Genomic DNA, 25,190 nt, shown 5'->3' with positions numbered 1-25,190 from the left:
GAGCGTCTGATTGTTGATTTGGAAGAAGTGAGGGTAAAAAAAGCGATGAAAACTGTTTATAGTTTTTGCATTCAAGGAACTATGAGTAAATCCGTGGTAAATTAAATTTCATGCTCACTTTACTCCATGCGACTTCGGTTGACAAAAATAATGTGGCAGCGTGAAGTCTTCTCAGGACAAAGATTGATCCTTTACCGAGGGAAAATAATAAACATTTTTTCTTTTTTTTAAACCCTCGGTAAAAGATCAATTCTCATACCCTGTATGCTCGATGATCAATTCATTCCTCGCGAAGCGAGGGCCGAAGGCCCGAGCGTAGCGAGGTTAATAAATTTGTCGGGCCGAAGGCCAGCCGAAGGCCGCGCTCGGGAGCTAAGCCGTGAAAATTCGAGCCGAACATATATTTATATATATGTATGTATGTATGTTTATATATTTCCGTGAAGGTGTCCGCATATTGCCTAGCAACGGTGAAAAACAAAGTATGAATGACGTCAGGTTGTCTGGCGTCGTCTGCAGCAAAATTTGCATACATCGGGAAAGTTTGCGTGTCGGATAAAATTTAATCAATATTCCCTGGATACAGATCAATCTCTCCAGAATCTTTTCCCTTTCTTCCAGAAATCTTTTTTGTGAAAGATTGCATTGAAGAAATTACACGTTTTGTGGCCGCGGTAAAATAATTTTCCGTGGGAAATAAATTCATCGAACACGACAGCATTGCACGCCCGTTGTACATTTCATCTCGTCAGAAATAGATTTTTAACCGCAAACCGCAAACTAGCCTGTGGAACTACGAAAAGACCATGCTCATCAAAATAGTTGCTATGTTCAGAAACCTTTTAATCTCCTCATTCGATGCTACAATACGAGTAAAGAGGGCTTTCCACCCAGCCCCTGCTTCGCGAGGTTTTGCGAGTCACGTATTTCTAGTTTATCATGAGCGAGAAAATGAACAACAATTTGACCAAAATGCATTTGTGATAAGAATAGTTTCAAAACCTTTCACACAATCAGTGTCGATAATTAGACACCATACTTGTCATCTGCTTTTTTGCTCTAGGGCTTTTTCGCCTTTAAATCTCATTTTAGGTTGGGACGTCTGGCACTGAAAGACCTTAATTAAAGACGGATATGTTTAGTTCGATAACGCGTAACTGAACTATAGCTACCTGAATCGCCGTATTGAATAGCTAGGTAGCTAGCTCAGCAGCTCAACAGTGACTTGCGTACTCGTCGCTCGACGAAAATGTAAGGTGAGAAAAAGTAGAACATATTTTTCCCATAAGTTGTACAAATTGTAACCGTCAAAGAGTCTGATAAAATGACCGAGTTTAAATTTAAAATTTCTCACATAATAGTTTTGGCCTTGGACTGATGTTATTTCTCCAGTCTGGTGTTGCTTTTTGTCTAGGCTACTCGCTACCACATTCTTTTTGTCAACTAGAAATTTAATTTATTCTTAGTTCCTTGAATGGGAAACTTCATCGATTTCTTCACTCTAACTTCCTAACCAGCGATCAGACATGTTCTATCCCAGGCGTATATTTTCTAATCCTCGATCTGTTGTTTGGTTGTTAATGGTCCGCAACATCGGAAAAACTGCTGCTCTTATAAAATTGGCGCGAAAACAGGATGCGCTCCTCAGTTAATTTATTCCCCGCGTAAATCGTATTTCGCATAATTATGCCATTCCGCACGCCATGCCACATGCCATTCCGCAAACTCTTTCCGTCTTTTACCCTGGTTCGCTATACAGACAAATGTATGGAAAGTTCAAAACACGACTGAACGCTTTCTGGCACAGCTACATCCCTCCAAATTTTTTCTTTAAATCCTTTTACTAGTGCTAAAAGTTTCCAATTCATGAATTTTTCAGAAGCGATGTTTTATGAAAATTATTTGACATCGGATTTCCATACAAACACTGTTATTTCAGACGTGTTTGCCTACTCGTCAAAATGGCGTCGAAAACCGTGATAAGGCCTATTAAGAAGCCGTACGTTCAGTGTCACTTCAGTCGTGGCAAGTTGTTGACTCAAGCGTCCTCTGAAAAAAGGGACCTCAAAATCTCATAATATCACAACAGAAATGACACATCAAGTTCTAATTTCTTTAACACGGTTTAGTCTGAAAACTAAGCCAATAGGCCTTATCACGGTTTTCGACGCCATTTTGACGAGTATGCAATAACACCAGGAATAACAGTGTTTGTATGGTCTTGTATGGAAATCCGATGTCAAATAATTTTCATAAAACATTGCTTCTGAAAAATTCATGAATTGGAAACTATAGGCACTGGGAAAAGGATTTTTAAGAAAAAAAATTGGAGGGATGTTGCTGTGCCAGAAAGCGTCCAGTCCTTTTTAACTCGTGAATGCGCGTAGCGCAATGAACGAGTTATAGCGATAGCTGACTTTTGACTTGGTTGGTCGGTTGGTTGGTTGGTTGGTCTGTCAGTCGGTTTTGTCGTTAACTTTCGGGCGTGCGCAGTGAATGAGTTTTAAATTCAATTAGTGGAAAAAACACGCGAACATTTATTGTTCACGGCGCATCAGGAAATTCTTATTCAATATGTAGAGAATAATTTGACGATCATTTAGTGCAAGAATGGAGATTTTTCGTTCAATCTGAGCAAAGTTACAAGTTTTTTCAGTTTTTCAGAAAGTCCGGGGTCGTAAACTCAATTAGTGAAAAAAAAAAAAAACGTGAAAATTTTTTTTTCACGACGCGTCAGAATTCTCTCATTCATTCTGTAGGGAATAATTTGACAATCATTTTAGTGTAAGAATGGAGATTTTTCGTTGAATCTGGGCAAAGTTATAGGTTTTTTCGTTTTTTTCTACAAAGCGCGGTTTCTTTTAAGAATTAAAAATAATTTAATTTAGAAATAAATTAGGGTAATGGGCTCCTGAAATAATTTAATTAAAAAATAATTTAATTTGTCAGCTTTAACGCGAAAGTGGAACGTGCCATGTCACGCATCATTGACGTCGTAAACAAAATTATGCAAATTTCTGGTGTAATGAACACGTTAAGATCTTGTCAGCTTTCATAGAGGTTTCAAAGGGAAAAAATGTTTCATTTTCGAAATTTACAACTGGTAATTTATGGGAAAGCAAAAGGACGCGGTCGATAAATAATTCTTATTTAGCAAGAGCTTGTCATAGTTCATTATTTTTACTTGAGGATTGCGTGGACTGAACTCCAAAGGAAAAATTTCACGCATTTATGTGGGGCATGAAATGTAATACAATACTTTGTTGAACAGATTTCCCTTTGTGAGATCGGCTTGCCCTACAGTAATTTTGTAATTTTAATTCCCAAAAAAACTTCACTAGCCGGGCAAGTGATGGTCAGAATCCACTAGCCCGATCGCAAAATCCAGTAGCCCCGGACTATCGGGGACACGAATTTGCATGACGTAGCTGCACATGGCGTGCTTCTATTCTCGGTTTTCACGTGACGTCACCAAATTCTAGAATTCAAAACTGGGAGGCCTACAAAATTTTTACCTTCATTCAAGGAAAGATAACCTAAAAAGATGTCTGTTCACAATTTCTTAGCTCGATGTCGTGCTTTCTTTTGAAAATAGAACAGTTTCAATTTCCGAGTTTCCATCGTGCGTGACATAATGAGGACGGCCGTGACAGAGCTTTTCCGTATCTTAAAAATGACTCTTCGGCTGATTTTCAGCATTCTAAACAATTTAAGTTTGAGGAAAAATATTAATCTAAACATTCGAAAATTCACAAGGGCAAACAAACCTCTTTTCTGGCAAAAGTGAACTCCAGATGTTTTTTCGTATTTCCGGCCGCCATGTTTGTGCCCCTCAGAGGGACACAAACATGGCGTCTCCATACTAAGCTCTATAAATTTATGTGGAACATTTTGTCAAATAACTCAAGTACGGAATGCTGCACAGACCTGACACTTGGACAGATGCCTTATTTATTTATCCTCTATGCCATGTCAATTTCTTGACTTCATTCATGGAATGGTTTCGATTTTTTTTTCAATGGCGTGACAGTGAAAACCGAGAATGAACTTTGAATAAAAAAACAAAAAAAATCACGTGATTTTTTTTTTAATCGGCGCATCAGAATAATCTTATTCAATCTGTAGAGAATAGTTTGACAATCATTTTTATAGTACAAGAATGGTTATTTTTCGTTACATAATCGGGCAAAGGTATAATTTCTTTTAGCTTTCAAGGAAGTTTCCGTAGCCGTCTAAATTTCAATTACTATGTGTCATCTGCCTTCACGAGTTGGCTCACAGGAGCCTTTGATTTGAACTTTCCTTACATTTCCCTGTATTTTTTTAGTGGCAGTAATCACGGCTGGTTCGCTATACAGACAAATCAAATCAAATCAAATCATTTTATTCATAGTATCATGTTACCATATTATATACATTGAAGTTGAGGGGGATAGGAAACCCTTTCGAGCTTTTACAAGATCCCCCAAATTAATTAATAGTAATTCTGTTTACAAATCAGGTGAGCGGAAGTTACTTAACACATATACTCTATATAACAAAAGTTTTTTTAAGCAAACTTTAACTATATTCATTGATTTCTAAAAGATATAGCTTGGTTTTCTTCTTTATACTGTAAGGTGATTTGAGCTGCTCAGGAATGGAATTCCAAAGATTTGCACATTTTCATTTTCATTTTCAATAATTTCGCAAATTGTATCACTAAAATCGCGATCATTAAGAGAATTGAATGGCATACTTGAGGTCAGCACGTGCACGGGATCGCTTATCTTCTGGTCTTGTTTTACCGAGTCTGTGCGCCCGTTCGATCTCAATGTTTGCTGGATTGATGTTAAGGTTGTTTTGAATGAACTGTTTTACAGTGGAAGTTGGTTCCTCTTGATGTTGCTCGGGCGATCCCATAAATATTAGGTTGCTCCTCATTGAATAAGCTCGAATATCGGATATTGCCTCATTCATAATCTTTTTCTCTGCTTCAGTCTGGTAGATTGTTTGTTGTAAAGTCTTGATTTCCTTAGCTTGCTTGTAGTTTCTGGGTCTTGGTCAGCTCATCAGTTGTTCCGTGCAAGAAAGACAAAGAATTCTTTACTTCAGAGATGTCTGCATCTAGGGTAGCCAGACGCTCAACGATGTGGTTTATGCGCCGATCAACTCGACACTTCAACATCCATCCCCTCCCCCCCCCCCCCCAGGCAAACCCCGGGCATTTGAACTTTTGAAGTTTAGATCGTTCAAATTCCCGCCCCCTCGGGCCAAAATGGTGTTCAAATGCCCTACCTTATCGTCGGATTTGTCTGTCAAATGCCCCTCCTAAAGAACAATCATCGTCAGCTCCTTTCATCTTTAATAATTTCGTGATTCTTTGAGCGATTTTCCTTTTCAATAAGAGATCAAGGGAGGTTTCTTGTAGATGTCTCTTAGTAGCGGCTGGTTTTGTATTAAACGCCATTTGTCTATTAGAATATATTTTTCAAACATGGCAGTGATGGTTGAAATTGTCACGAAGGGTAAAATTTTCTTGTGTGCTTTCTGTTTTTGTGTAATAGCGTTCTTTTTTTCTGCGAAGTTAACTTCGGCTTGACTCATTGTACAAAAAACCTACATCGTTTATATACAATCTATAAAAATCATTAATATTTTAGCACTTTCTACTTTTTATACATACCTTCAAAAATACTACACAACCCTTGTGCTTTGTAAGCCAATCGCTCATAAATGCTATATCTCTTCCTTTAAACTCTTCCATCTCGTCCAAACACGTCTTTATAGCTGTTAGCGACTTCAGCGCCCGAAAAAAAAGAGCCGTTTGAAACCTGAAACTTCCGGTTCAATTTTCCCCACCCCACCCAGGCAAAGGTCAAATTCTCCACCCCCGGGAAGGCCTTACCCGTCAAATTTCCCACTCCCCGGGCACAGAAAATAGTCAAATGCTCGGGGTTTGCCCGGGGGAGGGGGGATGTTGAAGTTTCGATTTGATCGGCGCATTAGCTTGTCTAGCTTCTTGTTGATGCTTGCCATGAACACTTTTATCGACTTAATGTTGCCCTCTTCATCTTGGATTTTCGCCTGTTTTGAATTAGGCTTAATTGGAGTACTGGTTAGGGAATTATTTAGTGATTTTGCAGAGCGTTTAGTAGTGGCCGCCATACCTGATACCTCAGATCAATTGGTCAGGCAAATGTATGGATCCAAAAAGGGACTGCTTGCAGTCTATAAAGGTGACAGGTCGGGCCCTTTTTATACCGAAACTTTCTGCAGTTTCTCATCTTGCTTCGGTGCGGCAGTGACAGTCGCTCGTCTGGAGGTGAAGAGCCTGAGAGCTTGGGCTTGTGGTTTATGCCCGGGGTTTATGTCCGATATTTTTGTCTCCACATTTGTCGCATGACAACTCCTGTTGAATTGCTCGCTCTAGAAACGACCTCCCGGCCCGCATAGTATGAGGGTATATCTATGACAAAATTCAGTAACCTAAAACTGAAAAGGGTTAAGTCAAATGTGAAATATACCGAGTCAAAGTTGGCAAAAGAAAGACCACGGTAAGAGGAAGAAATACTACAAAAGCCACTATCATATAGGTATCACGCAGAAAAAGGCATCGCGCTAAAAGGCAACACGCAAAGAGCCAACACGCAAACAGGCATCATGCAAAGAGGCATCACGCAAAAAGGCATCACGCAAACAGGTATCGGGCAAATACTGTAGGCATAACGCAAAGAGGCATAACGCAAAGAGGCAACACGCAAAAAGGCATCACACAAAGAGGCATAACGCAAAAAGGCAACACGCAAAGAGGCATAACGCAAAGAGGCAACATGCAAAAAGGCATCACGCAAAAAAGTATCACGCAAAGAGATATAACGCAAAAAGGCAACACGCCAAAAGGCAGCACGCAAAGAGGCATAACGCAAAAAGGCATCGCAAAAAAGACAATTTGCAAAAAGGGCATCACGTGGGAAATTTACTTAGGATCCAGGCCTGGATCTAAAACAGTATTATTTAGTATAACTGCAAGCAAACCGAAATGGTATTCGAACGAGATATTCCATCTTGCTCACCTCGTGAGGTGCTTATTCAGTACCTTAGGCGTGCCCTGATTGATATATTACAACAAGTCCAAAACGGAATTGACAGCGATTGCATTTCTTTCCGGCTGGAAAACTTAACTGATTTACTTTTGAGATTGGCACATCTTTACCAAAGTAACTGGGGACGAAACGGTGTCTTGCCTGTTGGCCGTCATGGCGAACTCAAGGTATGGAGTTCCCAGCAGACAACGCGAGTTCAGTTCCTACGGAAGTCTTCTTCACTTTAGCGAGATGCCGCTTTGTTTTTTGCCTTTTTCAGTGTTACCTTTTGACATTTTGCATTTCTCCCTTTTGCGTGTTGCCTTTTTGCTTATTGCTTCTTTGCGTGATGCCTGTTTGCGTGTTGGCTCTTTGCGTGTTGGCTCTTTGCGTGTTGCCTTTTAGCGCGATACCTTTTTCTGCGTGATACCTATATGATAGTGGCTTTTTTAGTACAGTCGAACCTCCCTTTGCGACCACCTCTCGTAAGCGACCACCTCTCATTAGCGACCACTTTTCCAAAATACCAAAAGTTTTTGAGTCAAATCACTATAGATGGAACCTCTCGTAGGCGACCACCTCTCTTAAGCGACCACCTCTCGTAAGCGACCACTTTTAAAGATGATTTTTTATAATTTTCAATTGTTTTTAGCCTCCCGTAGGCGACCACTAGCACTTGACACACAATCTGCTGTATCTCTCACGGGCGGAAATCGAAAAATGTGTCGCTGTAACATATTGGCTACATCATTACAGCAGACGCCGTAAATCTCATAGTCGGAGCTACCGGAAGTATTTCCCGATATAGCTTAGCATTGAAACAATTGATAAAATACACGTGCACTATACTTCACACTGTAACAAACTTTAATCAGATCGAATCTCTTGTAGGAAAAAACTCTCTTATCTTTTACCGTTCTTATCTTTTTGCTTATGTTCCGTTCCCTGAAAAATTTAGACGGCGCCACCTGGAGTAACAAAAGAGTCAAGTTTCTTTCACAATAATTGTCTCAATCGCTGTATTAAGTAATTTGCGAGATACAAACAATAATCACCATAGACCCTCAAATTTTTTGCCTAGAATAATTTTGGACCGGTCTTAATATACTTGTAGCTAAGAAAAGTTATTGCTATGGGTTTCGATAAGCACTGGCAAGAGGCTAGACTGCGAGCAGTCTCTTTCTTTCCTAACTTCTGTTGCGCTGTAGCGCGCGATTGATCGAGCGAACGAGGAAGCCGCGACCTGAGAGAAACGCGAGCGCAGAGGGAAAGGAAAAAGAAATTCCTCCTCGTTCGCTTTTCTATTTGCATGATTTTGCCGGCGCTTTTGCTCGTGTGATCTGAGGAAAAAAGGAGGTCAGGACTGCTCGCAGTCTAGCAAAAGGCTTAGGTCTCCGCAATTACCATATGTAAATTACCCGGAATTTAGACCCCTGTGGTCTGACCTCTGGTAAGCGACCACCTCCCGTAAGCGACCACATATCCTTGACATTATGGGTGGTCGCTTACGGGAGGTTCGACTGTATTTCTTCCTCTTACCGTGGTCTTTCTTTTGCCAACTTTGACTCGGTATATTTCACATTTGACTTAACCCTTTTCAGTTTTAGGTTACTGAATTTTGTCATAGATATACCCCCATAGCCCGCAGTCGTGCTGCCCTGACGACACCGTCTCTTCCTTTGATCATCAGTTGATATGAGCTTCACAACAATCCCCAGGGTTCCGTTTCCAGCCCGGAGGGGGGGGGGGTACTCCCTAATATGGGCTATATAGGTATGTGCGGCCCCAAAGGGTATGGTTTTTTAGCTGTTTTGGTCATAAATAGGGTATCGATTTTTAGCCATTTTGCCGCCATTTTGGTAATAAATAGGGTATCGATTTTTGCACTCTAGTCTTGAATTGTTTTTGTTTTTAGAAAAAAAAAAAAAATGCTACGCGCTTGGCTTCAGGGGTTTTTGAACTGAAGTTGACCAGATACTATCAGGTCATAAATAGGGTATCAAATGTTTGGTCAGGTCATAGTTAGGGTAGGGTAAAACGCAGATTTTTGTCATAAATAGGGTAAGGGTTTTGGGAAGCGGGTCACACACCCCTACCCAATTTTTTTGGGAGTACCCCCTCCCCCCGGGTTTCCAGTTTCTCTCGTCACTCTCTTCAATCGATCCTCCGTTTTTATCGTTAGCCTCTATCGCAGGCTCTAGATGTACTCTCCCGTCCATCAGGACCACAACGCATGCATGCTTTAATACAGTGTCGCCGTTACTAAAATAACTTAGCATGCTTTCTAAGATCTTTGCTCTCAACTGCATCTGCATGCCCTCAGGGCAAAAGGTCAGTGCTGGGCAAACATCGAGGCATTCGGTGTTAGTACGGGTGGCGATTGTTGAGTATTATTATTCAATATAGCCTCTTCAAGTCGATCATGTCTAGAAAGTACACACAGGCCAGGGGCGCATATTCTTTTATGCGACCGGCCTGGGCAATTTTTTTTTTACGCCCACTTCAAGATGGCGGACAGTTACCGTGATAGACTGGTAACTAGCAAGTCAAGTAGAGTAACACAACATTACTTCCGGTAAATTCGCGATCGCTTTCGCGTGTTTCCATGGCTTCTCAAGACGTTGTTTTTACCTGTTTTTACACTGAGACACCAGACATCATTAGCGAAATGTAAATTTAATGAGCTGAGATCAATTAAAGTGCGGATAACCTTGTGAAGAATACTTCTCAAATCGCCTCCGAACATTTTTATAGTCTTTAGTGTATCGAGCCCCTTTCTACGGAAACCCAACCTCTACTACCTTTAAAAAATATGTCTGGAACTTTTATAGTGTCACCATTCCTTGAGTACAGTTCAAAGCTCAGAAGACATTTTTCTGGTGGGCGTAAAACGAAATCGATTTTCATTTTACGCCCACTTTTTGGGCCCGCGGAAACTAACGAAGAAACTGGGCATGAAAAAAGTGCGATCGTTCGTTGGGAAGCTGGTAACTAAGAGATATGTAAGTTTTGGCGGCAAAATTGTTTTCATTTCGCGGTAATTTGTCACACTCGTGGAAAATTCGTCTATTTCTCTGTTTACACTAGTTTTCTGTGCGATCGATTGGACATGGCGTTATCAGTTGACAAGTGAGTGTCAGTAAAGCTGTACCTTATACAGCTAGACATAAAACATGATTAAACCAATACTTTATAGAGTAATGATACACTTCCACTTAAGGCTGGTGGTCTGTTTTTAGTGGTGCCTCTCACTTCCATGAAGAAATTGGAGGAGAGCTAACCAGTACAGGTTTGTATACATGCAATTATTGAAATAATACAAAAATAAAAAATAATGATCAAAAAAATAATAACAATAAATGAATAAATTAATGCCACAAATGTGAATCATGGCTGCCCCTAATGACTTTCCAGCACCATGTTATAACCAACTGGCGGGATGCTGACCAATGAAGGCTATTTACAAACTGTAGAGTAGTTGAATTTGAGACTATGGAAGAAAAGTCCAGATAGTGGCAGGGTGGAGGATTTGACCCCTAGTGGGCTAACTAGTAGTAGGCTTCCCATTGAGAAGTATTCTAGTTACTATAACAAACAAAAATAATAGTGCCCATGTTTGCATGAGGTATGTGACAGTAGTAATTTTGCACAGATAAACAAAGTCAATATCTCCAAATATGCTATTTTATTCTCCACTTCAGTAAAGTGTACAATGTGCCAACATGTCAGCAGCAGAACAATCACCATGTTAAATAACAGTATCGACATACAGGTAGATGTGACAGTTAACTTGCACTTTTCAATAACAGGTGGAATCTGAAATACAAAACACTGCATGAGCAGATGGTTGCATTTTTTCCTGCCATCAATCAAACAAAGAGGATCAAAATCCACCAATCACCATGCACTGCACGAGCGTGACCTATTGATCCTGTTACTTTGTTTCTAAAGCTTCCAGTGCAGTCATTGACGGTAGCGAAAAATGCAACTGTCGGCAGTGATTTCAATTTCGGATTTGGCATGTTATAGCAAAGCACAGTAATCAACAATGATGGGCTGTGCATAAAGGATTTGTGTCAATCATCAAGAATTTTTGTCTGTATATTATCAAGTGCTTCAACCAGTGATTGGGAGGACCCCTATTTTATAATAAGAAAAGATGATTCCATTTGACTATGTATGGTGATGGTTAAGAGGCCATGATAGGAAACGTTTTTGTAAATAAGAAAATTGAATAAATTGTTAATATTAAAATGTAGTTACTGTTTGCACAAATATGACCAAAATTCTTGATGGGGACAATCGATGCTTCTGCGAAAGGTTAGGAAGTCATGAATTTGCAATACCGGTATGTCTCACAGAGATCATATTAGATTGTGTTTGCGTGTGCCCACAATACCTATTGTGCTTGGTGTTGTACACAGGTGTAATGAGCTGACCAGGGCTGAGAAAGACCAATTTGTTGGTAAATGGCCCAAAGTCCTCACATTCCATTTAAAAAGGTAGGTTTATTTCGAAAAATTGGTTTTGAAAGTTACATAATTTTGTGGAGATTTTTGTCTTAGCTTCTTGTATTTAATACCTGAACTCTAAAGACAAGGGATCCTTTTTTCCCTGATATTTGCAATAATATATTGCAGATTTGAGAGAACAGGAATTAACAAATTGAGGAAGAAATTGATATACCCTGCATGGTTTGACTACTTACTATTGAATGAGCCATCAAAGGTATAATTATTTTTGATACAATAAGAAAGTAAAATATAATTTTGTTAGAAAAAGCTGTAAGTAGTGACATACCCTAATTATTGTCTGTACTATCATTACCGGTATATAGCTTTATTTTAAGAATACTAGTATTATAGTTGACCCTCCGCCAATGCACAGCTCCCGTAAGTGGACACCTCTCAAAAGCAGACACCTGTGCTTGGTCCCAAAGGTGTCTGCTTATGGGAGGTGTTCACTTATGGGAAGTTTGATTGTAGTAATTTTGATCTCTACAAATAAACTGGGTTGACATTCAAAAAGGAAAAGTGATGAAATAGTCCACTTAGCTTTGTTGACCAGCTGATACAGGTATGAACAGGAACAACTTGGCTAACACAACGATCATACTTTATTCAGGCTGTCGGCCATGTTTTTTACACACAACTCACACTCGTTCCCATGTGCAACACCACTGACCAATAATTTACAGCAGTCCTACCAACAGCTTGAAAAAAATACTCCCTTGTATTTATTTTGGTTGGTTGCTTAACTGTAACTCCATAGAAAAGATGTATAAATTCATACTTTCCTTATTTCCATGGTAACATTTGTGAAAGTTTTGGGATAACCTGAAACAGGCCACTAGCTGATGAAACACTTGCCTTCTGTTCGTGTTTCCCACAACTTCCACTTGCCATATCCATCCCCATTTATAGAAATTGATTCAGGTTAGAATTAACAACATTACAGTCTGCAGGCTCTCTGACAGTGACCACTTCTTTTAGCCAACCACTTTTCCTGACATTAAATAGGAGGTTGCCTTAACCAGTATTTGAGAGGTTCCACTGTATTACCATTTAAATGTTTATCTAAGAAAGGGTACACAACTATAGAAATAGTTAAGATTATGCCTTCTCTAATTGTTTATACTATAATTTTTTGCTTACATAGAACAGCAATATGTACGAGTTGCAAAGTGTTGTTGTACATAGTGGTACTAAGTGCAAATGTGGCCACCATTATAGCTACTGCAAGGTGGACCAGAGGTGGTTCTGTATGAATGATGAAGTGGTATGTTAAAGCCATACATACAGTTTCTTACTTTTACATTTTTTTGCAGGTTTCTTGTGTATCACATAACGAAGCTCTTGGGCAAGAGGCTTATCTTCTTTTTATGTCCTTCAAAATAATCGTGAAACAAAAGAGATTAGCCTTTAGGAGGGATCCCAGCCTAAAAAGATGTGCGTGTGTGTAGGGGGTGAGGGGCTTGGGGGGGGGGGGGGGGGCATCGGTACAATTTAGGGACAGGACGATCAATAATTTTGCCAACAATAGAACAAAGCCAATATCCTGCCATCTTGACCTAAGCTTGGCCATAAAAAGATTTATTATATGCATCCATGAGTAAACGGGTAACAGGTAATCCTAAGTGGGCAAGATGGCTCCATCTTGATCAGGCGAGTAGCCAATCAGAGCACAGGATTCACTTCATCTTGCAAGCGATGCAATAAAATTCCAAATTATACAGTTATATAGTTATTGTGGGTTCCAAAGGGGGGTGACAAGTTAGAAACAAGATCAGAATAACAGCCAGCATTAAATACTTTGTTAGTTATTAGCAGGCAGACGATGTACACCAGAAAAATGTGGAAGAGGAAGCAACTCAAAATGGAGTCTGCTTCAATGGACAATCAGTGCTTGACCCCAATGTTCATTAGATTTAACCACACCATCACTAGGCCCAACAGACATTACAGACAACAGCAGTCAAGTTGACAGTATTGATGAAATGCATCCAATCCACCCCATAGCAGAAGGTCTTTAGACAAAGGTCTATGAAGTGTGCAATGACATTGTTTCAAAATTAAAGAGTGGGGATGAAAATTTTATTGTGGAAGTCAACTAGTTTGTTTCAAGGTATGAAAAACTCAAAGAAGGGAGTACCTGTAGCGTGATACCTGGAATTGCGTCTGCGCTACATACTTTTGCAAGCCGTCACCTTAACAGATTCCAGACTACAACCAAAAAAAACAAAAGGATTGGAAAAAGAAGAAAGCTAGGTGCAATCTACAGTAACAGGCCAGAGAAGAAAGGGGATTTCCTGAAGGATGAAGAAAACTCGAGCAGACTGACCTCCAAAACCATTTACAAGAAAGGCTGAGGATGAGGGCAATGACAGTGATGAATTTGATCGGTTTAGTCTTAGATAATTTTCGTGTCAGGAAACGACCAAAGGTACAGAAAAGAAAGCATGATCTTGCAAGTAACATTGCAAAAAATCAGCAAAATTCTGGAAAGTGTTAACAATTTAGGCAAGTGGTTGAGCTTAAAGAATCACAAGTAAGAGGATGTGACTGTGATTAACAAGGTTAAAGGAACACACATTCAATTACAAACAGCATTTGAGGGAGTTTGGGAGAATTTGAAAGTTTATGCAAGGCAAAGGGGTACCCGAACTCCCTTAAGTGTCTGCATCAGTCTATGTAAACACATGCACAATTTTCTATTTACAAGTTTTTGGATTGGTTGCTTTTTGCATACCTTGATTGCACTTGATTACCCTCTGTATAAGCAGCTGTCCGTATTGAAACGAGCCGTACAGACTTGTACTCTCCAGAGTTCAACATTTATGTCTTAATTCATTTCCAGTCCCTTTTCTTGTAATCTTTCATGCCCAGTTTTCTCGTTAGTTTCCGCGGGCCCAAAAAGTGGGCGTAAAATGAAAATCGATTTCGTTTTACGCCCACCAGAAAAATGTCTTCTGAGCTTTGAACTGCACTCGAGGAATGGTGACACTATAAAAGTACGAGACATATTTTTTAAAGGTAGTAGAGGTTGGGTTTCCGTAGAAAGGGGCTCGATACACTACATACTATAAAAATGTTCGGAGGCGAATTGAGAAGTATTCTTCACAAGGTTATCCGCACTTTAATTGATCTCAGCTCATTAAATTTACATTTCGCTAATGATGTCTGGTGTCTCAGTGTAAAAACAGGTAAAAACAACGTCTTGAGAAGCCATGGAAACTCGCGAATTTACCGGAAGTAATGTTGTGTTACTCTACTTGACTTGCTAGTTACCAGTCTATCACGGTAACTGTCCGCCATCTTGAAGTGGGCGTAAAAAAAAAAATTGCCCGGCCTGGTACATAGGGGTTGACACGGGTGACGTCGACCTCGAGTCGGAGAATCCGAGTGAGAAATGCATGAAATATTATGCTGACGTCATAATGACATCATTTTATCTATTTAACCGCAAATCACGAGCCCGTTTCCGGAACAAAGTTATTTTTTTATTTTTCTTATCTTTATTTTCACATGTCAGGTCGCCGTGCACTGAACTGTATTTGAAGGCCGTAACCTGTTTGTTAATTTGCTTTGCACAAGCACTAGCACTATTGCAGAAAACGGGAATACTACACTGGATAGATAGCTTTATTAAGTAAAATCATTGCAGCCCCCGGGCCGGCTGAAATACGACTTACTTTACAAGAGATTAAAAATTATCTATAAATATATGACAAATATTATAAAAACCGTAAACTACTAATAATTAGGATTATTACTAATAATTAAAACTGTTCGCCATAATAAAAGTGTTTTTAAACCTATTTGTCTTGCAAATCGGTAGTTTAAAGTATCTTTGGCTACGGGTGCAATAAGTAGACTCATTGCGGGGCGGCAGCAGATCATGGAGCTTGTGGCTTTGGTCCCTTACAATTTGTTGAAATAGAGCATTGCTCAAGGCCTTCCTTCTCTCGTACAGTGACGTGATGTCCAGAGCTACTAGGGCCTCAGCATAGGATAGGTCGGGTTGTATTATCCGCAACGCGCGCTTTTGCAACCTTTCCATTTCATTAAACAGATATTGTGGCAAGGAATGATGAAAGACTGGGCACGCATATTCTAAAACAGGGCGTATACAGGTTGTATAGAAAAGTAACATATCCTTGGATGGAACTTTAGCGCGCTTTAGCTGTTTTAGGAAGTATAGGCGTGTCGCAGCCTTTTTGCATATAGATTCTATATGCGCGTTCCACCTGAGGTTTTCAGAAACTACCACTCCTAACAGCTTTGCGGACGGAACAACTTCGATTTGCTTATCATTGATAGTGATATGATCCACAGAACTTCCTGATCTAGAGAAAGATATTCTCAGTTCTTTACATTTAGACTCGTTGAGTTGGAAACCATCAGCTTCCGACTGTCGTACAAGTTCATCTACGCGTAACTGCATGTAGCTAGACTCGTTTTTCGATACTGATTCGACAAGGGTGGTATCATCGACGTATTTCCAAAGGGATGTGTCTGCTACAGAAAGATCATTTATCATGATAAGAAACAGCCAGGGGCCCAGTTTCGTCCCCTGTGGGACCCCAGCAGGAACAGCTTCCCACTCCGAGAAGCAATCGCGGCTCAGTTTTATCCTTTACTTACGGTCCATTAAGAAGTCTATGATCCAGCACAAAATCGACCTTGGGATATCATAGGAAGAGAGCTTCCGCACCAGAACATGATGGTCAATCAGATCAAATGCTTTCCGGAAGTCAAAGAGAATGACTCTCGTAGTCGATCCATTTCTATCCGTTGACTTTGCCCAAGAATGAATCATACTGATCAAAGCATGCGGTATCGTGGCCAGGGGGTCTTGTTCAGGCCGTTAGGAAGTCTTCCCAGGCGACTGAGAGCCATTGGTTCGATTTGCAAGCGAAAAAGGTTCGAAATTAACTAGAGAGAAATAAAAGTGCAGCCATGTGCGGCGCATACATATGCAAAAGGAGCCAAATGGCAGTTCCTCCGTGTGACCGTGTCACTGTGATCTCGCATTGACCGGGATTGACTTAACGAGGCGTATCGTCTCCCAACACATACAACAAAACCACGTGCACTAGCTGTCAATCAACATTATGAGATCAAATTAGTGTCAATCAAACATATTATGTTCGGAAGTACGATCTTAGTAACACTTTGATCCAGTCCCCACAATTAAATTTTTTTCTCGCTTCCTTTGCTCCCTCTCCCCTTCCCCGATTACGCCGGCCACCTGGGCATCAGCTTCAGCACAGTTTTTGAAAAAAAAAAAAAAAAAAGAAAAGAAAAATGCCCGTGACATAGGCTATTTAATTTGCAGGCTTAATTGTCAGAGAGGGAGGGGTGCACTTGCTGCTGGAGTCTTGATGTATACCTCTCCTGCATGCTACACCCGCACTTTGTCGTGTTCTCCTCATCTCCTCTTCCCTTCCCTCCTTCCCCTCCCCTGTTTGATACTCAGGTTAGGGGAGTGGGGAGGGGAAAACATATGTCTTGTGGCACTCACTTGACGCAAGAATACTTGGTTACATGGAAGGCTTTCGTATAACTTTTGCTAATCCTCATAATAAATATTTTAAGTCACATGTCAACAACAACATTATTAATAAATTTATTTGTATTTTCATTAAGATACTAGACAGTATTGAATAAAATAATTTTTAAACTGATAATGACAGCAGTAATAAAAAATACTATAAAATAATTCATTTATTAATAAACAATCATGACCTTTTGTTTTGGAAGCTTCAAAAATGAAATAATCTTACTTCTTACAAATAAAAGGATCTATATTATCATCAAAACTCATTTTCACATAAAGGCAAAAGAGAAGACGTTTTTTTCAAAAAGGTCTTCATTCAAAACATTTAGAGCAAAATTTAATATAAAATAATAATAATATCTAAAATAATACTACAACATGCTTTGGACTATACTGGTAATTTACTTAAAAAACTAATTAATAATAATTCATAAGCCCATTGACCTATCAAATGGTCGATAAAACATCACCTGCAATGGTTTTATATCCGATAAAACCTACTCCTTATTAGTATGCGGTGTTTAATGTTTTTCTCGTGTGCTTATTTCCAATGTTCACAAAAGCTTCATTGTTATGAACTCTCTTGACACACACTTTTCCTGGATGTTTTTGAAGCCGTTCAAAAAACTCGCAGCACATGTTTTATCAGGTCTAAAACCACTCGGCTGCACCTTGTAGTTTTAAATCCCGATAAAACACTGCTGCTTGTGGTTTAAACATTACTTAAAATATTTCTACTTCTATTTCTATGATTAATAGTAAAATTTCTATACCGACAACATTCACAGTTAAATTGTAATAATTTGTTAATTTGCTCTTAAAAGGTATTATCTGTATAATTCACTAATTATCCCAATTCTGTTAATATTGCTAAGATAATATTTTTCAATAATAAACTGCAAGTACTACTGATTATCTCTTGTTAAAATAATTTTTTTGTTCCAGTGTAACAAAATCTAGATTCTTGTGGCATGGCCTCTGGCCACTCATAAAGGTTAATTTACATGTCCCAGTTTATTGGCCCAAATAGTAGCTTCAATTGCATGTGCCAATTTACATGTTTCCATTTGTCGCCAGGCTGCAAGAATCTCTTAAACAAACCAGTCCACCTACTGGGCTACAAATATTCATTGTGCGCATGAAAATTTTGCTCAATTATACTGCAGGTGCAGATGGTGAGATGGAATTTTTTAGTTGCTCCAAATAAGGTATTGTTACATTTTATCATAATTTTTTATTATATAGCAATACAATTTTTAACAGGAAGTCTCAGAAGCTTTTCTAGGCTTATCTAGAAGACCCCCCTTAGTTACTTAAAAAAAGTACTACTCATGCGATGACTAAACTTATAGCATTTGACAGATAAAAATTTGGTGTAGAAAGAGAGTTTCACCAGGATAACTAGCCATACTCAGTAAGAACAAAATTGTATGAAAACAAAACATTAAATCAACTTATGTTGAATTTGGGGCTTAAACATTGATTTACACTAACGTTTTCTGAGATCACTCAAGGTAAACTATTATAATTATACATGTACACCTACTCGTTTATAACTAATACTATTTTTTTTTTTTGAAAATTGATGATTTTTTTCCATCTTTAGAAATGTAAGACAAGATTCATCTTCCATAATGGGTCAGCTTAATTTCTTGGCTGCCCCACATCCATATAAACAGTCACTACACCATAAAACAGGGAGCCATTTTTTTTTTCTGAAATATGACTTTGGAGCCACTGATTGGAAGTTTGTGAAAGATGATGTACAGCAATAATAACTGTAATTACAAACAGATCAATAAATCATTGATCCTCTTTAGCATAACTGTTCTATTTGCAATGAAATATGATCTTGACCCTCCCTGCTCTCAACTTAACCCCTTTGCAATATTACAATAAATTTTGTTCTCAATTAATTTTGGATTTAGCAGCATTTTATGATAGTTATAATTTTCATGAAGAAGCGGGGGAGGGGTGGTTATCACTGTTTTCACATGGTTCCTACCATTACCGTAACATTAACCACTTTTACTAAATACTTTCAAGCAGCCATTTATACTTACAGTATCAAGGTTCACGAATTTCCTCACTTTATGGTCACATCAATATTTGATCACTCCTTTCTTGTACTTCATTAAACCCCTAATTATTTTTCGACGCTTTTAATTTTGGATAAAAATTTGTCCAAAAATAAACCCATCCGAGGTTTTTAAGGGCTAAAAATTTTACAGCGCTCATAAAATTAAGATTTTGAAATTGCGGATTTGTTAGTCTACATTGTGAAGTAGTAAGGCCCATTTGTCGAACAGAATAGAGCAGTATTTATTATGAGTAGTTTCACATTTATCTTGAAACAGATACATTTAGTTCTTTTGATATTTCATGACTCTGTATTTTGCGCATTTATGAAACTGCAGGAGGATTCATGTTTGACTATGGATTTTTAGCAGTTTACATCTCTCATTTTAAGCACCTTTAGTTACTAAACATAATTTGTATTTTAGTAGTTCCTAGTATAGATTTTGTCCGAAATAATTAAAATTCAGTCCAACAATTTTCGGGGTTTAATGCAAGCCTTTCATTCAGGCTAAGTACATCTCACAAAAACAATGTGGAAGTGTTTAAATTGGATGGGCTGGAGCAACAGTACTATCCGTTGTTGAGACTGCCTCAGGTTCCACCTCTATGTACTCATTATAGTTATTTGGACAAAAATATCTCCAACCGTTGTAGCAAATAAGAATAACAAGATATACCAGAGGGACATATGCTAGGACATTCACGGTTTTCACGAGGCCATCCTGAACGGACTGCGATACATCACTTACAATGCTTGAGCTGAAGATGACAACAAAACACAAGTTTGTGAGAAGCACAGCATCCAGGGTATTCAGCCAATTGTAATCTTCATTCTGCCTGGTCTGGTATGGACGAAGGTACAGACAGGTAACCACAATGACGACGCTGGAAACTTCTAGGATGGATCTCTTTAGAGGGCCAAAGGGAATGTACAGAGCAATGAGCAAGATAAATACTCGGCACATGAAGTAAAATGCTGCAAACCATCTGTACTTGTCTTTATAGCACTGCTGGAAGGTGTCGAAGAACAATCGGAAATTGTTCAAGTAGGGTATGCGCCTCAAGAACCATGGGGTAAAGAGAAGAATCAGTGGAAGTAACAGAACAAAGCTTACTATCCAGAGAAAAGCTAAGATGGTATATGGAAGGTGTGTTCTCCAGTTTTTTACGAAGTCAATGTTACCATCTGCGTACAGCACCCATCTTCCATTTAAGGGCACATAGTGGAGAATGTCCCAAGAGATCATTGTAACGTTTGTGTAGCAAAGAACTAAGAGCGTGCAAAATGCACGCGACACATTTCTGTTAATGTAACAGGAAGGACGGCATCTTGCAATTTTAGCCAAAATATACAGCAGGAGAAGAACATAAGAGGGAAGAATGTAGTTAATACCAAGCTTTTGAAGGTTGTTCATTCCATCGAACAGGCATGTTCCAATGCCTTTGACTCTCCAGTTGGCTACACCAATGATGAATGTTATAAAAGGGTCTAGGTACTGCCCTTCTTGAACAAGAAATGTTATTGTTTGATAAGAGTACAACCATGCATTGAGGTATGTAGTGAAGATGTCCAGTTCAATGCGAAGAACCACCAACACCAACAGCAACGTGAATATAAAGAATACTAGAAGAAGCCACAGATGGCTGTTCACACATTCTTTTTGGCAGTGTTCATTTCCTAAATTCACAGAGTAGTCATCTTTGCATGCTCCACACAAAATATTACCACTCGAGCCATTGCGGTTACCAGTACACAGAGTTGAAGCGTTGTATTTAAAGGATGAATTTTCTGTTTTGCTGCAGTAATGTGGTGGACAAGGGTATGTAATGAATTTGTCATCCAATATTCCACCCCAGTATCCCCTCCTTAGGAAAACATGCTTAGAATCAGCAGAGCAGTTTGAAATACCGGCCTCTTTTTCCTCCATACATGAACATGTCTGGTCGTCACTTTGCTCAAACCCAGGATAGCATCCTGTTAATGTCACTTTGTTGGAGACATTCTGCACAACACGGCCGGCAACCGTATTGACATGAATCCTAAATTCACTATGCTCTTTTCCTAGCAGATGCAAATGCTTGATTGGGTGGGAACCACCTTGTATTAGAAACAAATTTGAGGCTGTATCAAGTTTCACATGACTACCACTAACGGTAACATTAACCACACCCAAGACAGGACTGTCTTTTTCATCAATCAACTGAACAAAAGCATCAAAACTTTCACTGGGAGAAACCTCCCAGTCTGTCTTACTGAATTTAATTTCAACTGGATCAGTAGAAATTTGTTCTTTAGAGCTTTTATCTGAATCCTGATACTGAACTGTGTTGGGCCATTCAAGAGATTTGTTGTTTATACGAGGCTGCCCTTCTTGACGGCATCCGGAGAGAGTGGAGGCATAAACAGAGTCCCCTCCACCATCAGTTAACACTTTGTTGCCCTTAAAAACTATTTTGGTCTGCCATTCACTGACGCTTTCCAGGCTGAAGCTGTTGTTGTAGGCAATAAAGCATGCTCGGGTGTTAAGTTCGGTTGTCTCAAAAGCCATAACAGGTGGCCCTGAATCCCTCACAAAAATAGCTCCTCCGCGTTCGGAAGCAGTGTTGCTTATAAAATTAAGTTGGCTTTGCGGCATAAGCATAATAACGGCCATACCATACAACCCTAGAGCTCCACCCTGTCCCCCTGTATTGTTTCTGAAAGTGACATTACCAGAAATATGTAAAGCTGCATTTTCAATCACCATAGCAGTGTTACTGTTATATTCAATGTTTACATTTCCTTTTAAAATGACAGGAACTGCAAAGGAATAAATTGCTCCCTGGCCAATGACTTTTTTATCTTCCGTTAAAACAATTGCATTGTTCGTAACATTACAGTCCTCAAGATCAATTCTGTATGTCAACATGGGTCCTCTTCCAGTCAAGTCTTGGAGGCCATTTACGGAGGGTTGTGTAGCTAGTCCAATGGCAGAGCCCATAGTTGCTGCATTGTTCTCCCAGACACAGTTTACATATCGTATGTGGTGGCTTTTACCATTAGGATCCTTCAAATAAGAGAGGAATCCATGGTGTGATACTCCTCCACCTAAAATGGCACCATTTCTTTCAAATATGCAATCTTTGTAAGTCATCCGGTTTGCGAGTAATTCCTGAGACTGGCTCTCAGCACATGTACCACTCCTGGCAGCTCCACCAGCATAGGTTGCACTGTTATTTCTAAATATACAATTGGCAACTTGTAATGTGTTGTTTTGCACTTCATCTTGATACTCAATGAAAAGTCCACCACCCCAAAGGGCATTGTTATTCTCAAAGTTAGACTTGATTATCTGAATGAGGTTATTTTTTGCAGCCCCCTTAACAAAAATCGACAAACCTCCTCCCCGACCAAACGGAAAATGTGCCCCTCCATGTGGATTCGCAATCAATGTTGGAAAGTATTGACGTGGAGCTTCATTGTCTGTAAACGTACAGTTGTAAAAGGTGTAACTGCCGTTGCTGTCAAATTCAGCAAGTGCTGATGAATTTTGATTAAATGGGAATGCACCGCCCTTGTAGGTGAACTCTAGGTAAACACCACCACCAGCAGTTGCAATGTCCTGTCCAGTGGAATTAGCGGGTCGATTATTTTCAAACCTGGAATATGAAATCCTTACGTCACCTCCTACGTCATACATGTTTACTCCTATCCCTGGACTGTTGACTATTGAGCAGTTATCAATAACAATGTTTTTGCAGTACACAAAAAACACAGCAGAGAGAAAGGGTATGTGAGCACGACGATCTTCTGCAAAGGTATCACCAGCAGTGCTATTGTGCAAGCCACCACATCCATGTAGCAATATTCCCCTCAATGTGATGTTTTCGCTGTTTTCAAATGACAGAGATCCATTGTGGCATTCAACTGTCACAAAGCTCGATTCTTGATCGCCAACTAATCCAATCTCTCTCCTGTTACTGAAGTTGAAGTGCTCAGTTAGGTTATAGGAATAACGCCCAGACCGCAACAGTACAAAGGTGGAATTTGTGACATATTGAAGAGCGTAGTTCAGCGTTCGACAGGGAAGTGTCTTTTCATTCCAGCACGTTCTATTATCAAATCCATTTTCTTGGGAAACTACAATCTCCGCCGGTTCTGCACTCAGCAAAATAACTGGGACAACCGCTAAAATGCAAAAAGCGAGAATAAACGGAGAAGAAGAACTTGATGGCATCGTGGAAAATTTCAGTTTCGAAAATCAAGGACTTCGACACTTTCGGCCAAAGGCACGCAGGTTCAGGTTTCTTGGCTCGGTTCCTTAGCAAACTCCAGGGAGCGGGGTGGGAGAGTGGGTAATCGTTGGGGAGTGGGGAATCGAGGGGGAGTGGTGATGGGGGGGGGGGGGTGAGGAGTGGTCGGTTTAAGGTTTGAGGGATTTCGCCATCTCCTCACAGAGTCCCGAATCGTCGAGTTTGGAACTGATAGAATTCGAGTTGGACTTCGAGATGAAGTTTCTTCTTAGCCATTCGTTATGAAGTCAACCCGAGGAGGAGCGTTGCGTGAAGCCACAAAGAACGGCTGCGTAGGACTGACGTACACGAAAAACTATAGTTTCTGAGCTGAACAAATTTATTTCTTCAAACTACAATCTTGAACGGAATAAAAAAAGAAATTAACTTCCCCCTCCCCCCAAAATCAATTATGAATTCGCGCAAAGCAAAACGCACCATTTTTTCATCACTGAAATGTAGGGTGGGGCAAAATTATAGGCTTGGATAAATTCTGCCACCAGAATTTCGAGCATAATTCCCTACTTGCAGTTATTTCAGCAGAATTTGAACAGGACACGCGATTCAGACGAGCATTACTGTCAGGCAGAATAACATTTTCCTACATGTACCCTGTTATACCTCAAACCGATCTTTGACTGGAGGAATAGCGCGCGATAACGCGCGTCTTCAGAGAAACGCCCCCCCCCCCCCCCCCGCCTCCCTTTCCCCCCGATCTACATGCTGGCTGTACTGCGCTACTCAGTATTCAGAATTTACGAGGAACTTTTAGTGACAACCCAGCACTTCTCGTATTGTAACTAAGTAAATGCATGCAATGGATTCTCTTCGAAAAAGTAGATGTGTAAGAGCTGTTCCTAGAAGAGACCCCCTTCTGGTTCGACTGTTGTTAGCGACTGCGAGCGACTGCTAAATCTTGGCATTTTGGATGGTAGCTTACGGCGGGTTCTACTGTATCAAGTGACCTGTTTCCACATGGGGTCATGGACTCCTTTATGGAGGCATAGCTTTTTCCTTTCTTGTTTGCTATTAAATTTAAATAAATAAATAAATAAATAAACTGACCACCAAAACTCATACCAAGACGCTCTTTTGGCTCGTGACGCAATCTTTCCTCCCCGACGAGAGGAAAGATTGCCTGACGAGCCAAAGGAGCGCCTGCGACGTCGAGGAGGGCCAGCCAATTCGCGGACGGGGTATGAACGTGGCCCAATTTTCCAGAGGAGAAAAAAACTTCCATGGAGATATGGATATTTTAACACACATCACATGTGTAATCGTTATTATTAATATTATTTTATTTATTCCTTTTTGTAACATGATAGCACCGCCTTTTTCTTGTATTTTTAATCTTTCACATGCACATTCACAGTGATGGGTAGTCTGAAATGACAGCCGTCTCCTACCCCTAACCCACAGGGGGCGCGGGAGAGAGTCTCTCTCTCCCACGCCCCCTGTGGGTTAGGGGGAGGAGACGGCTGACATTTCAGACTAAGTGATGGGAAACCTTTGTGAATTATAATATATAAATAAATAAATAAATAAATAAATGTCGAGAGTTGGCTCACAGAGCAATTGATTTGACACGTATGGGGATTTTGATAAACCCTGTCTCCCTTATGGGGAGAAGAGGGACCCTGGAAATGAGGTTGGCCCCTCTTCCCGTCGGGACCGTAACTATGACATTGACAGTCCAGGTGAATATATAATATAAAC

The 25,190-nt window shown here is 39.9% G+C and overlaps 1 protein-coding gene and 2 long non-coding RNA genes across 4 annotated transcripts; 1 reads left to right on the top strand and 2 right to left on the bottom strand.

Moving 5' to 3' along the window:
* The first annotated feature begins 9,915 nt into the window (after nt 1–9,915).
* Nucleotides 9,916–11,827, top strand: LOC146451510 (uncharacterized). The gene is made up of 3 exons (XR_014859971.1): nt 9,916–10,353; nt 11,489–11,566; nt 11,705–11,827. It is a non-coding gene; the product is annotated as an uncharacterized LOC146451510 (long non-coding RNA).
* LOC146451509 (uncharacterized) lies at nt 10,733–14,910 on the bottom strand. 2 transcript variants are annotated; one of them, XR_014859970.1, is made up of 2 exons: nt 13,716–14,910; nt 10,733–12,950 (listed from the first exon to the last, which is right to left on the bottom strand). It is a non-coding gene; the product is annotated as an uncharacterized LOC146451509 (long non-coding RNA). The 2 variants fall into 2 exon arrangements; XR_014859969.1 differs by having other exon boundaries at nt 14,313–14,910.
* A 2,258-nt stretch (nt 14,911–17,168) lies between these two features.
* On the bottom strand, nt 17,169–23,494 carry LOC146451508 (uncharacterized). Its single transcript, XM_085098905.1, has 2 exons — nt 18,245–23,494; nt 17,169–18,211 (listed from the first exon to the last, which is right to left on the bottom strand). The coding sequence occupies exon 1, from the start codon at nt 23,417–23,419 to the stop codon at nt 19,745–19,747; it is 3,675 nt and encodes a 1,224-aa protein (XP_084955031.1). The 5' UTR covers nt 23,420–23,494; the 3' UTR covers nt 17,169–18,211; nt 18,245–19,744.
* Between the last annotated feature and the right edge of the window lie 1,696 nt (nt 23,495–25,190).

The sequence above is a fragment of the Pavona decussata genome, unplaced genomic scaffold (assembly GCF_977016875.1).
Source record: "Pavona decussata unplaced genomic scaffold, jaPavDecu1.1 SCAFFOLD_386, whole genome shotgun sequence".
NCBI lineage: Eukaryota > Metazoa > Cnidaria > Anthozoa > Scleractinia > Agariciidae > Pavona > Pavona decussata.
This window is presented reverse-complemented; position numbering and strand designations above follow the sequence as displayed.